General features: G+C 36.8%; 1 protein-coding gene across 1 annotated transcript in view; it reads right to left on the minus strand.

Moving 5' to 3' along the window:
* The window catches only part of PDE8B (phosphodiesterase 8B), a gene marked incomplete at both ends in the record, with an annotated part of 77777 nt that overhangs the window by 23360 nt on the left and 39611 nt on the right, over positions 1-14806 (minus strand). The window contains 5 exons of the mRNA XM_082337411.1: positions 458-536; positions 4377-4465; positions 10296-10353; positions 11374-11433; positions 12752-12942. Coding sequence (XP_082193537.1) covers positions 458-536; positions 4377-4465; positions 10296-10353; positions 11374-11433; positions 12752-12942 — 477 coding nt within the window. The remainder of the gene's footprint in view (positions 1-457; positions 537-4376; positions 4466-10295; positions 10354-11373; positions 11434-12751; positions 12943-14806) is intronic.

The following is a 14806-nucleotide window of genomic DNA, read 5'->3' on the forward strand; positions in this document are numbered from 1 at the left end:
AAAGTGTTACAAGTTGTACATCTAAAGCCATAACCACACATCCCTACAATTCGGTGTCTTTTCATATAAAAATATTATGTAATGGTGAAACATTTTATTCAAGTAAGGAGCTGAACACAGAAGGCAATATGTAAAGTGTTTTCAGAAGGCACATAAAGAGAACAAAACTCTTTACTGTGCATGTTAGCTCGTTCTGCTACAGATTTCATGATGGTTTTACCATAAGCAACATTACTTTACTGAAAATTATCATCTAAATAAAGTTACTGAAGGAAAAGTCTTAAAAATACAACAGGCATCAATGTGCCACATGCAGAAATAAGGCAGTTCATTGCACAGGGCTTTCTAATGGGCAACAAAACTAAAATACTGAAATAGAACAGAAACTACTGAGCAAAGATGTCTTTGGGGTTCCTCTCTCCAAGTTCTACAAAATAGTTAACTTTTTTCCCCTTACCTGAATAACATGATCTTCACTCGTTATTTCTATAGCTTCCTGACAATGGTCTAATGCCGTAAACACTGCGTTACAAGCCCTGAAATTAGCAAATGATTCACATTAGTTTTATTGTTAGAACATTTTGCTCACTATAAATACATTATTATATTGTACTTATTGGTAGATGAATCACAATGTAGTATGTTGTTTTAACTAAACCATGTCACTATCTCCATTATGATTTTTTTCAGGAAATCCAGCTTCAGACATCCCTATTGTAAATGTGGTTTTACTGCAGATCACATTGTAAAATTGCTCATGGGTACTGCAACACCTTAATAGTATACTTCTTTCTCCAAACATGCTCTAGGCAGCAGGCACTAACAATTAGCAGTAAAAATAACAAATGGCTGTTACATCAGAATAGAAAGTTTTGTGATCATTAAAGATAGGGAACACAACAATCACCATAACAGATATATACAAAGTTTTCAATACAGTGAATAGATCAGCACTATCAAAGAAGCTGTAATGTAACACAATTAAAGGAAACAATTTAACCAATCTTAAAGTCCTAGTCAGAAAAACATCAGTTTTCCTGCATCCAAGTAATAATTCAGTGACTTGATTTCCATACCTCCTGATCTTTATTAAGGGCCAAAATTATCTTCGTTTCCCATTTTTTTCAGGGCTAGCCTTGAACTAATGCAGGAAAACAAAAGTCTTGCCTTCTTGCTACAAAATTTAAATTGCTTAAATTATGATTTACACAGGAAAGGTTTAACATTAATATAGGCTCCTAATACTAGAAAGAAAAAAAATTATATATATATAGAGAGAGTGCATACTAAAAGAAACAACCCTGGCATACTTGCTTTGATAGATGTCCATACTTCATCTTTGATTTGGACTAAACACAAACTAACTATCTTCTATGTACCTGTCATTGCAGGGAACATAAATGCACCATGCATAAACATTCTTGTATACAGTTATTACCTAAAAGGAACATCTTGCTCCCAGACTACATAGTGGGGTTTGAATTAATACTGATGACTAGAGTATTAAGAAATACAGGATATTACTAGTTCCGCTCATCATGGAAGTAACTCAAAAACAAATAGGATACACAAAGAGATATACACGGAGACACAGACACACAGCCATGTGGATGAAGATTTGTAGGAAAAAGTGCTGTGTACAGAAGATGACAGCAGTATTTCAGCTCATACAATAAAAGGAGCTCCCAATGTAATTTTACAAGTGATTTTCTAGCAGTCCAAGCCAGCTCAAAGTGTGATTTTGTGCTGTGTGAAAAAAAAAAAATGTATCTCAGTGATAGATGCCCGTCTGGCACACCAGCTGCTAACAAATGTCATTATGTAAACTTTCTGCAAGAAAACACACAGATATGTTTGCACGATTCAAACCTTAGTATTTTCATTTGATCTGGCAACCAAGCCAGCAAAATTACAAGTTTAAATGGCCCATATCCTCTTTGGTTAATACACACTTGCCACAGATGTCCAACCAAGCTTCAAACCAGAAGCAGCTATGTGGAGAAGCAGAGTCCCCGCTTGGAATGGGAAGATACTTCTGACCACTGACATGACCTTATATACTGCTTTCTTGGGCTGGTCCTACTTTTTGACCATGCTTCTCTTTTATCTGAACACCTGAAATATCCTGGTTTTAATTCCATTAACTAACTTTCTGAAAATACTCTCTTCCCTTTCACTTTTACAAAGCTGTGTAGAAGACCTACTGAGATGGCAAACAGATCAGAGACCCAGTGGGATAGCCGTAGAGTGCAACACTTTTTCTCCCATTTAATTAAACCACAAAGATGAAAGCAGGTTATAACCAAATAGCATTATCAAACACTAGTTCTGCTTAGCTTTCAATGGCAAATTCTTTTAGAGCACCTGCCTAGTCAGGCAGAGGTAGGGGGAAATCCTCTGTTGCAAGGCATCAGCTTCTCCAAGTTACAAATATGCCTTCTCAGAAAGTTTATCTTTTAAAAGGCTACTTTATACCCCCAGATGTTAGTACAAATGTTGCTTATAAGCATTACCTGTGCTTGTTATATGATGACGAGTATTTAACTATTTAAGTATCCTGGGCCTGCATCTGTTAAACTCTTTAAACTACTTAACTATTCTGCAACTGCATCTGGAAGTGGCAGTAGCAAACCCAAAAATACCACCCTTTTTTTCATAGTATTTTGCAATGCTGCCAAAGGTTCCCAAAACAGTCCTGTTCAGAGGGGATGTGAATATACACACACACATAAATATATATAATGTGTATTATCAATATACAATAGACATGGTAATACAGAATACATTTTATATAGTATTATTTACATAAATTGAAAGGAAGTAGGATCACAGTTTACTTACATTCAAGAGAGCAAAAGCAAGCAGAATTACAAGGGGTGGTATACTGCTGTTTCCATAAACAATACAGATGAAAGAAATGCCACTGGGGACTGACATTGTTTCCTTCCAATTTTAACAAATGTTAAGAATTTTTTTGGTGATGGCTATAAATAAACTTGCAGAAAAATATGGTAGCCAGTATGAATCATGCTCCCTGTGTTGGAGTTTTAATTATCAGCATTCATAATTGATACTACTCACGCAGAGATGCTCAAACTGTATTTGCATCTTGTTCTTGAAATGAAACATAAACTACAAGCATTGTGTGCATGAATGACAGCTTAATCTTTCTATATAAAAGTGATGTTTCTGATCTATGCTGACTTAATTCAGAAGTCACTCATTTCATGTTGCATTTACAACTGAACAGCAAACCAAGTCGGGACGACCATAACACCTAATTAACTTCTAAAATTTCACAGCTGCTTTATTTTCCTGCTGAGTTTTGGAAAACACGTATTAAAAATTGTGTGAGCCCAAATTCTATTTTTTTTTCCCCGAAAATTTTACTGTAATTGCATTCTGCATACACAAACACATAGTCACTTGAACGTGAAGTCACTTTGGGATCGATTTGCAAAGAAAACCTTAGAAAAATCTACTTCTTAAACAGAGACACTGAAACCTGTAGAAAAATGATAGTATTTTCTGTAAATGGAACGGGAATTAATTTATGACACCCAGGGAACTACACCTTCTCTGCATGACGCTCAACTTCCAGGGCTTTTTTTTCATATAGTTGTATTGCAAACATGTTTACATGTATGTATAAGCACCTGTATTAAATATAAAATTAGTCACATTAAAGAAAAAGTGATAAGGAAATGAAAGTAATTTAATTTCTCACTAAGATAAAAAACTGTGCTCCTGGTCTACCAAGTCTTGCCTGAGCAAGACAATAAAACTCGGGGTATGAAGAGCCGGATGAAGACTGCATTCAGCTTAAGCTATCAAATGTGAAATCTCACACACATGAGACCAAGAATGACTTCATGAAGTTTTACTGTCATGCAAATTTGCAGACCATAAACCTTACACACAAGATAGCATTTTTAAAATGCTACCCTTGCAATTAAATGAGCCAATGTCATTGTTCTGCAATTTTTCTGCTAAAAGATCTTGCCCTGACTGTAATGCTGGTAGTAATGGCTGCTAGAACGTTGCCAAATTCAATATGGGCACCTCAAGACATATGGGACACAAACAAGCATCAGAATAAAGGACACATATTGCATTTTGCATTAAGGAAAGCCATCATTTAAACCACCAGTGACTAAAACATACACAGACCAAGCTTTCTCAGGGTACCAGTTACTAAGGCACTTAAATTTGTCCTTTACAAAAGAACAGAAGCAGGAAATGAGGGTATAGTATATATTGGTTAACATACAAATGCAAAGCACATATACGTGTAGCTGGGAAGAAGCAGAAGGTAACCTGATACAATTACGCAGACCAAGTGGTTGATGTTTGCAGTTTCTTACACTTCTACATACCGTAATTTGAACTGAGATCGTACTTCCCCATGTTCTATTTGAACCAGTTCATTGTAACAAGCAGTTATGCTGCTATTCTCCATGAATTGCTGGAAGACAAATCAAGAGTGCATGAAATAGATTGGAATGGTTTTAAACTCTTATTTCTGTTCCTGTGTCAAAAACTCTAACCTTATAAAGAGAGCTGGCATGAGTCCAGCAAAGGGCCATGAGGGTGATTAAGCATCTCTCCTGTGAGGAAAGGCTGAGAGAAATGGGACTGCTCAGCCTGGAGAAGAGAAGGCTCAAGGGGGAATCTCATCAAGGTATATAAACATCTGAAGAGAGAGTGTAAGAAGACAGAGCCGGCCTCTTTCCAGTGGTGCTCAGTGGACCAGAGGCAATGGGCACAAACAGAAACACAGGAGGCTTCCTCTGAACATCAGGAAACACTTTTTTTACTGTGAGGGTGACTGAGCACTGGCACAGGTTGCCCAGGGAGGTTGCGGAGTCTCCATCCTTGGAGATCTTCAAAAGTTGTGTGGGCATGGTCCTGGGCAACCTGCTTTAGGTGGCCCTGCTTGAGCAGGGAGGTTGGGCAAGATGACCTCCAGAGGTCCCTTCCAACCTCAACCATCCTGTGGTTCTGTAGAAATAAAAAGCTTTAGTTGTACCTTTTGTGTTCAGTAATCATCTTTTCCCCAGGAATGATTTTCTAGTTCTTAAGACAACATGGCTATCTAAATACAAAGCAAGTATAAAAATATGCTAAAACCTCAGCCGTGAATTTTCCTATTTGGTTTTAGCAACCCAGTTGAGAAACACATCATCTAAAAAAACCAAACACAGTCTTACACAAAACCGGTATTGCCTTGATGTTTCATTCTGAACATTTATCCTTAATTCAGAATAGAAATGGAATACCTTAGAGACATACAACATTCATGACAAAAAAAAAAAAAAAAAAAAAAATTTTGGCATTTCATTTGTTTTCAAGCAAATATTGCAGCTGAAGCTCAAAAGGTGAAGAAACTTTGCTCCACAAGCAATCTCACTGAGCTGTGACTGTGAATTCAGAAGTGCAGAAAAGTATATAAATTAAGGAGCATGCTGACAACAGTTGACAAACTTTTAGATACTCCAGACAGGAGAGAACGTCCTCTCTTTGTTAGGCAACGGTAGTAATCTGAAAGGTCTTGCGCTTGGTGCTGCTGAAATCAGAAACTTTATGTTGATACAAAAGAAGTAGATTCTCTGACTTCAGTTAAAGTTTACTGCTCATTAGTAAACTTCTGCTATGAAGGGTTAAATCACTCTTTTAGAAATACCTGCAACCGACCCTGCTTTTCACAGAAAATACCCTGTGCTGTCACTCATTCTCACAGCACAGCTGCATTCAGAGTCAAGAGGCAGCACTCAAACCTCCGAGGAACAAAGAATGGCTTTTAAGAAATCTGCACTTCTCTCCTGTATGAGAAATTGTGTTTTGGGGACCAACGCCTTAATCCCAAGTTGCCAGCAAAATGTAAAAAGAGTAAAGTTAAAAATAACTGTTGACATGGGCCTGCTTCACTCCTTAATGTTAAGATCTTAAAATATTTCTGCAACTCTCATTTCACACACTAAGAGAATGCATGGCAAACCAAAACGCACAATATCAAGTTGGCAGAAGCAAAGGTGCAAATGATGTTGTGTTTTTGCATAACAAACTGCCTGCAAACAAACTTGTCTTCTACAGCACTGTAGATTTAGATTTTCAGTTTTAGAGTGCTCTTTTAAATATGCAAGCATGCTCGTGCTAAATTTAAACCAATATAGAAACAAATCTATCAATAATATACAATTTAAGAATGATGGCAATCTATTTTACAAACTAAACTTACTAGAATATACTAAAGCTCTTTATAAACTGAATTTTAAAGTAGGGCTGTTTACCAACAAAATTTAAACGCTGCTGTTTACTGACAAAAATCAACCACTATCTCGTCACAATTCTTTGGCTAAGTACCAAGAACTGCAGCTTCTTTAAGTGCTAAACCTGCTCTTAACTGTTGTACAGTCTTCTGCAGATGCACAGAATCTCTTGATTTAAGTTTATAGTACTAATGCAGTTCATTCACTAGCTCACTCAAAGCTGCAAAATCAAGTGGGACCTGAAAAAAGCAGTAAGCATTTCCTTTTTCTAATCTGTGCCTCTGAATGAGGCACAAGAAGATGAAGATCTATTAACTCCCAAATATTAGAAGGCAGATAACAATACTTTCTTTCAAAAAAGTTTAGTATTTATACAGTACATTTTAACTGGGGACTTCAACCACCCTGACATCTGCTGGAAAAGTAGCACTGTGAGCTGTAGGTAATCCAGGAGACTCCTGGAGTGTGTTGAGGGTAACTTCTTAAGCCAGGTAATAGACAGCCCTACCAAAGGGGATGCGATACTGGACCTGATGGTCACCAATGCAAGTGAGCTAATTGGAGACATCAAGACTGGAGGCAGCCTGGGCTGCAGTGATCATGCACTGGTGGAGTTCGCAGTCCTGAGGGACATGGGTCAGGCGAAGAGTAAAGCGAGGACCCTGAATTTTAGGAAAGCAAAATTCCAGCTGTTCAAGGAGTTGGTTAATAGGACCCCCTGGGAAACTGCCCTCAGGGACAAGGGAGCAAAACAGAGCTGGCAGATCTTTAAGGACACTTTCCATAGAGCGCAAGAGCTGTTGATCCCCAAGTGTAAGAAAGTGTCAGGGGAGGACAGCAAGAGACCGGCATGGATGAGTCAAGACCTGCTGGTCAAAATGAAGGACAAGAAGAAAATGCACAGGCAGTGGAAGCAGGGACAGATATCCTGGGAAAAGTATAGGGACGCTGCCCAGTTGTGTAGGGATGGGGTCGGGAAGGCCAAGGCATGGCTGGAGCTGAATATTTTTCCCTGGAAATATTCAAGGTCAGGTTGGACAGGGCTCTGAGCAACCTGACCTAGTTGAAGATGTTCCTGCTCATTGCAGGGTAGGGGGGTGGGCTAGATGACCCTTAAAGGTCCCCTCCAACCCAAACTATTCTATGATTCTATGATTTAACTAACATATATCTTAAATTACATTTTAATTCATTACAATTGGATTCCACTGTCATCCTATACAGAACTTGACCCAAGCCACAAAAGTCATCAGCTACTAGGAACGCATCATTCTTCTTGCTCAGCAAGAAGTACTAGGTTTAATACTAAAGATTTATTTTGTTGCAAAGCAGAAAGTTTTAATAGTAACTCGTAAATGAGAATCAACATTTGTTTAGGAAAAGAACTAAAGTTCAAAATACAAGACAAGATTGTAACTGAGTAACTGCAAACATTAAGGTCCCCTGTTTGCTAATTTAAATCATAGTTAAAATCAGTTACGAAGCCAAATCACTTATTTAAATTAGTCCACCCTTAGTAGGCCATCACTATTAGATTTATAAGGCTCAGAGGAAAAAAAAATCAGCATAATAAATGTACTGCATTAACAACACCATTAATATACAAACACAAAAGCTGTTGATGATATAGGGAAAAAAATCAGAAGATGTAGTAAAATAGACTTTCTTGAGGAGGAAGTAAAAACCAGAAAAAACTCAGCATAAAAAAAAATGCCAAAGGAATTTATAAAATGAATAGAAAAGACTCCTGAAATATCTCTCTGTTCGTAAGATCTTTTAGTGATCATACTGATCCAGATCTGGATACTGATGAATCATCACTGATTTCATTAGAAGAAAGGAAAAGTGATTTCTTAAGGACTACTTACAATGTATTTTATAGGTACACAAAAGCATAGAAAGATATTACTCTAACACAAGTACACATGAAGGCAACAGAACATTTTAAAGTGGAATAATCAGCTATTCCCTTCATGAAAAAAAAAAAAAAAGGTTATTTCCAAGAGTATCCCCCCCAAAAGATTAAAGGAGTACTTCAGAATCTTTAGATTCAAAACTGATGTAAAAAGTCTGGTTTTGTCTACAAAACTCTACAAAAAGGTGACAGACTAATTGGCTAGAAGCTCAGGCTCTTTACTTATCAAGTTGGAGATGCATTTAGAAGACAGTCACCATGAGACAGAGTGCTTGCATTCAGTGTTTTGTTAAGGGAAGAGGAGGAAGAAGATGACCAAAATAGGACAAATGCTGATACAATGAACAGTGATAATGCAAAATAGAGCTACCAGAAAGGCTGGACTGTAAAAATAAAATAGTGAAGAGAAACTTACAATTTGAACAGGTATGATTTTCCAAAAATAAATTTCATTTTGCTGCTGAGGAAGAGATTTCCTGCAAATACTCTCTCTCTATTTGAAGAAGGGTATTTTTAAATCTTTGTGTATGTGTGTTTATGTGTGTGTGCGGTTTTTTTTGTGTTAACGGATTTAGTCCCTACTGATACTCACTCAAGCAGAAATAATTCCTATGTCCTCACCACTGCGAAAACAGGATCTTTGACATCAGATGTATTTTGAAGTCTTGAAAATAATTTCGGTAGGGAATTACTATATCATGCAAGCTCTCTGATAAATTTGGGACAGCTAGAGGGAATGTTCAGAGCAGCTGTTAGGTGCAAAAAGATTTTACCTTCCTAGGCAGACAGTGTACCACTAAGATGTGTCTCAGAGCCACTCAGTGTCTCCCCTGGCTCTACTCAGTACTACACCTACAGTTATAAACTAGCCCATGAAACATATTGCTCTGCATTGTTTTTAAATTAAACACCAGACTTGAGAAGAAATGAAGATTTCCATTAAAAATATTAAACCCTTTAATTTTTTTTAAGAGAGAGAGAGAGAGGGAGAAAACTATGCTAAGAAAAAACCAGCATTCTTGGGCTGACCTTTCTCTTAGCCCTCACTTTTCCAGTTTTCAGAACATCTAAGCATTTCAGAAATGCTTTTGCTGTTAATGCTTTTGCCTCCACAATACCCTTGCAGGAGAGGCAAGATCTACTGGCTCTTTTTCAAGATCATCTGCAAATGGAACTCAGGTGCATGTCCTGCTTTGTAAAGAAACTTGAGCTAAATATGAGTTAGCTCAGACACTGGACTTAGTATGAGCATATTAGCATGATATTCTGCCTGGGTTAATTCCCTTCCTTCCCTGATTTTCCTTACTACAGGTAATTGTCCTAACTATATATAGTTAATTCTCCCTAACTACAGTGTCCACTGATGTGCTTCTGTTGCTTCAATACATAACCTTCCTTATGAATGGCTGATTTCAATATTACAGCTGATTTGTATTACATTAACATAACATTAATAGCCATCCAAAGCCACTCACAGAAAGGTTGGAAGAGGGTAAGAAACAGAACCGACATTTTCAGAGCCAAGAACTCCTGCCTTTCTGCTCTCTCCTATACTGTTTTGAGAAACAGTATGAAGAGTTATCTTCCCTCCTGTTGCCTGTACAGGAGAGCCTCTAATGCTGTCCTGAGAAGAGCAGGTGCAAGCCAACACAACAGAACTCAGGAAAAAAAAATTCTTCACATCAGGAGGAGCTCAACTAGGCTTGTAGTCCCTTTAGAAGAGGAATCCTAGCAGTCTGAGGCACACAGAGATACCCGGGTAACTAGTCAGCATACTGAGATACACAGCATACATTAATCCCAGGGTTCCCCATCATTTTTTTTTTTTAATGCAGTCATAAACAAAACCCACCCACCACCTGCCCAGACCATAAGAAGTTAATCTCAGTATTTCTGCTTATTCTGGAAGGATTAGCTAGATCACAGATTATTTCACATGCTTCTTGGATACATTGTTGAAAAGAAAAGAATACCCAATCCACTGCCACTGGTTTCTCATCAATAAATTTTTGACAAAAGAAAATGTATAGTTTTCAATTTGAGGAAGTAGGAGTGTCTGTAATTTATGAAGCAGTCATGATTATTATACTAAATATGTAATTTATACATACCCTATTAAAGCCTGCATTAAGAAGGGGAAGAACAGAAGTCTCTTCTTGGTCAGCAGATCTACAAAACAAAATGTATGGTCACACAACATTTAAGAATTAGATGGTATCAATTTGACAAAGTTACCTAAACATAATGAATGCAGTGAGAATGCTCTTGCATAAAATACATACATAAAATCATACTATTATAGAAGTTGACACTATAGTCTTCTTTTATAGGTATTTGCAGATATTACTACAACCTTATAGTTATTCCTACAGCAAACCTGACAGATATTCTACAGAAGTCCTGTGTCTCTTCACAGACACACAACGGCATTACAAAAAGAAAGCATGAAGAGTATAAAAGACATCCTGTGACATCCTATGAGAAAGAATCTAAAAAAATGTTATTAAGTAAAAGGTGAAGCAAGTTGTAAAGTCTTGCTCAGCAGCAAACTGTCTATTTTCTAATCTTGGCAGGAATAGTTCTTCTCTTGCCACTCTATTTCCTAATATTTTAATTGAGCTAGGAAATTAATAAAATTAGAATGGATTCAGTAGTGTGCAGGAGTTTTAAGAAAGACAGGAAAGGTCACTTTTTTGAAGGTATTTGATAAACAATGTATTTAAGTCAGTAAGAATTCTGCCTGAATACATAGGGTATGAATTACTGAATAAGGATTTCAGGACCACATTCTGGTGAATTTAATACTAACAGGATTGAAGTTTACTCCATTATCCAGTTCCCTAATAACCACAGTCTGTTATTTGATCTAGTTATTTCCTTTAGAAAGTCATACACAGCTTTCTATTTTTTTTTCTTTTAGAAACCAACACATAGCTTTCTATTTTTTCTTAGTATACAAGCCATGACATTATGATCCTCTGAAGGTGATAGGCATAGTACTAATCTGTATAAATGGCAAGGTATCAAATACTTAAATAGGTCACATGAAACATCACTAACCCATTTCAGGTAAAATAATATTAAACTTACTCTATGAGGCTTGCTAGTGAGATACTTTCTATTATAACTATTATACATAACATTCTTATAAAGTAAAATAAAAATCTTTCACAAAACAGTAACACTTACATGTGCGGAACCACAGCAAGTATTACAGTGTGCTCTGATGGTTTTGTGGCACGAATAGACCTGAGGAAACAAAAATTTCTCAGTTACACCACATGTTTTCTCAGTGTTACTCTGAGTGTCTTCCCAGACAATACAAATGAAAACCACGACTGAAAGACACCACTGAGGCTAGAAAATAGGATATCACACTGCCCAAATCTACTTATCCCTACTTAGACAACCGTTCCCATATTGGTACAAGATTCCTCATATTTTGCTCAACGCAGTGAAGAAGCCAGAGCTCTAAAAACACAGGACATGAAAGAGCAGCTCTTCCAATCCACTTTTGTAACCTAGCAAGGGTTTGCCGTGTTTACTTAGCTTATTTGGGGCAGACTGCCCTGAAGGCATGGGTTGAGAAAGGTCACTCTATACAATGCATTTTCCATACCTATTAGCTAGTTTAAACAAGAATCTCCACCACCTTTTCCCATATTTACCATTGTCCTTCTAGATGTTGTAAAATTTTCTTTAGAGGACAGGAAACGCTTTTGGGGCATGCAAGTAAAAAGAGGGTATAGCGAATGTATATGATAGACTATCATTTATGAAATGTGAATAAACAAAATTTTCCCACTTTACATGTTACTGAGAAACTGAAAAAAGTATGACCAACTATCAGAAGAACACTCCATTCACCTTTTACTGGCTAAATAACTTTTTTCGATCATGTCACACTGTCCTGAATAAACAATCTTTATATTTATTTGCCGGTCTTTTAGAAGAACTTCCATCAGCATAAGTATTTGAGCTTTAAAGTGCTCCTTGTCATAAACATGGCAGATTTCAGCTCATGATGGACTGAGAAGCACAATATGGTGTATGGTACAAAATGTATGCTTCAGCTGAAACAGTGTATTTTAGCAAAGAATCCCAATACTAAGCACTTGCAACCTTAGAGCTGCTAAGACAGTCATGTGGACCAGAAGAGTGATGTGAACTTTTGTGAAGAGTTGGCAGTCCTTGACCCAGTGAACCAACAAACACATTCCTTTGAAGCCCTGCAGCTTCAGACTTTGCTACAGCAGTAACCCAGGAAAGAAGCAGGCACAGACAGCAGGGAATAATTTCACAATAGCTCTGGCTTATGCTCTGATATAGGCCCATGACTTAAAGAGACAATTCTACAATTCAGCTTTGCCAAAAGTGTGTTTTTCACATTGTTCTCCTCTTACAGACATATGCAGACCTCCTGGCTTCAATCCCCAAACTTCCATTTTACTATAGTTTTGGGGATTCCTTTTTTTTTTTTTTCTATTTTTTGTTTTTAAAATTAGGAGGTTTGGTTTTATACTATATATTCTGAAATTCAAGAGAAGCATAAAGTCCTTCAGGTTACCTGCAGATGTCTTCTGCATCAAAATATCTGGAGTTCCTGTGATCTATAACAATTATTTCCTGGTGCTTATCAAGAAAACATTCAAGTGCTGACTCTCGAGTCCGGGCAATATTGCACCTGTATCCAGCTCTGTCACAAGCCCACCAGAAACCATCACTTTGGTTGTCGTCTTTTGCAAAGATCAGCAAAACCTGCAAAGCATGCAAAACAGTGGCACCACATTAAACATCATTCATACAAAATAGTTCTCTGTATGGTGCAAATCTTAACAAACACTTCTGCTATACGAAAGACCTGAGTCTACTTTGAAAGTGGGAAGATTGAACTACAGACTGTAAAACAGCTGATGCAGGAGCACAACTTTCTTAATAGATAGAGTGATTATCAATAGACAATTAATAGTTAACTGTGTAGGACTGATATTTATGACAAAACCAGCTGCCAGATGATGAGTCTCTTCTAACTCATGTTCAAATTCAATCAGCAGCCACCCAGGGCAGGTGTTCAAACATCATTGCCACTCTCATCAGGCCATCCCAGCTACATACACTTTTAATTGTAATGAACTGTCTGAAATGCAACTGCCTTGATTATCACTCCTCAGTGACAAATAATTAACATAACACAGTTTTATTCATTATTTCTCCTTTGATGTACAACAAAATGGAATACACCCATATTCTTTCAAAACTGAAAAGAACAACGGACAAGCAGGTATGGACAGGGCTGGGTAGGGGAGAAAAAAAACTCATTCAAACATCACAATTTTTACCCAATAAATTATCCCTAATTATACAAATATATGAGGTAGTTTCGACAACTTCAACTGAACACTTAAGGAACTGCTCACACTTGATCAGGTAGGATGTGTGCTGAGGAACTGTTCTAAAAATCAAATTGATGCTGTAGGACGTCTGTTTGCTAACTGACACACAGAACATAGGCTGAAAACAGCTGTATTTGTGTGCTTGTGTGAAAGAAGGAGTGTTTTTAGGAGGGAACAAATTTTTCATGCTTGCCCTATAATACATGTATTATCAATGTACAGACTGTCTGGATTGTTGAATTCTAAACAATAAACAAATCAATTAATGTTATTGTGGTAGGACAACCAGTCAAGGTTTCATTAAACAGTGGAAGGAAATTATATGCTTGGAATTTCCATAAATATTAAGAAATAACTTAAGAAGTTTCAATTTTTTAGAAAGAGCATTTTTAATTGCAGTTAACAATAAGTGGATTTGGGTTACTGACACTTAACATCCAAGGTAACTGTTGTTACTCTACGTAATCCCTGATTTTTTTTTCCAGCCATCAAAATGTTGGAAAGCAGTGACATGGTTGAGCTGCAGACTTTTTCTACAGATACTCTGGTAAAGTTCCTACTCTGACACAATCTTCTGTTTGGTTCCATTTGCTACTGGTTTTATTTTTTTCCTAGTTTGATTGGTACAATACGATTCAGAAAATGTTTTTTTGGGGGCACATTTTTTAATATCTTCCTTCTCTCAACATTCCCAGTTTGGAAATAAAGGATTGTAAAATGCAGTCATATATCAGCTGTAAAATAATGGAGTTTAATTAAACCACCTGATCTCCCACTGGTAGCTAATTATCAGTGTGTAAATCCTTTTGAGAATATTAACTTTAAAATGTTTTTTAAAGTATTACTACCATGCTTACTCATTAATATTTGTATGAAGCTTACTATAAACCATCAAAACATAATGTAACTAGAAGTATATTGCAAGATATGCTCTCAAAGTCAAGATAAAAATATAACAATCCATATAAACAACACTGTCAAGGAAAAGCTTGAATTCAATTTGTGTTTCTTGGCAAAAAAACCAATGTAGCTATTTTTTGGAATATAATTTCTCCATGTTACTGTAAAAAGATGATTTTACTCAGTGCTGCCCTGGTTTAGGAGCACCATGGACTTCTCCTGTGGAGACCTTTACATTTTCTGGTGATGTATTGGAATTTTTACCACCTTTGTAAGTATTTGCTTTGCAAAACTACTGCATGTCTTGTTCCCAGTTTATCATACAAATA

This window comes from Platalea leucorodia (genome assembly GCF_965183815.1).
Source record: "Platalea leucorodia genome assembly, chromosome: Z".
NCBI classification, from domain to species: Eukaryota; Metazoa; Chordata; class Aves; order Pelecaniformes; family Threskiornithidae; genus Platalea; species Platalea leucorodia.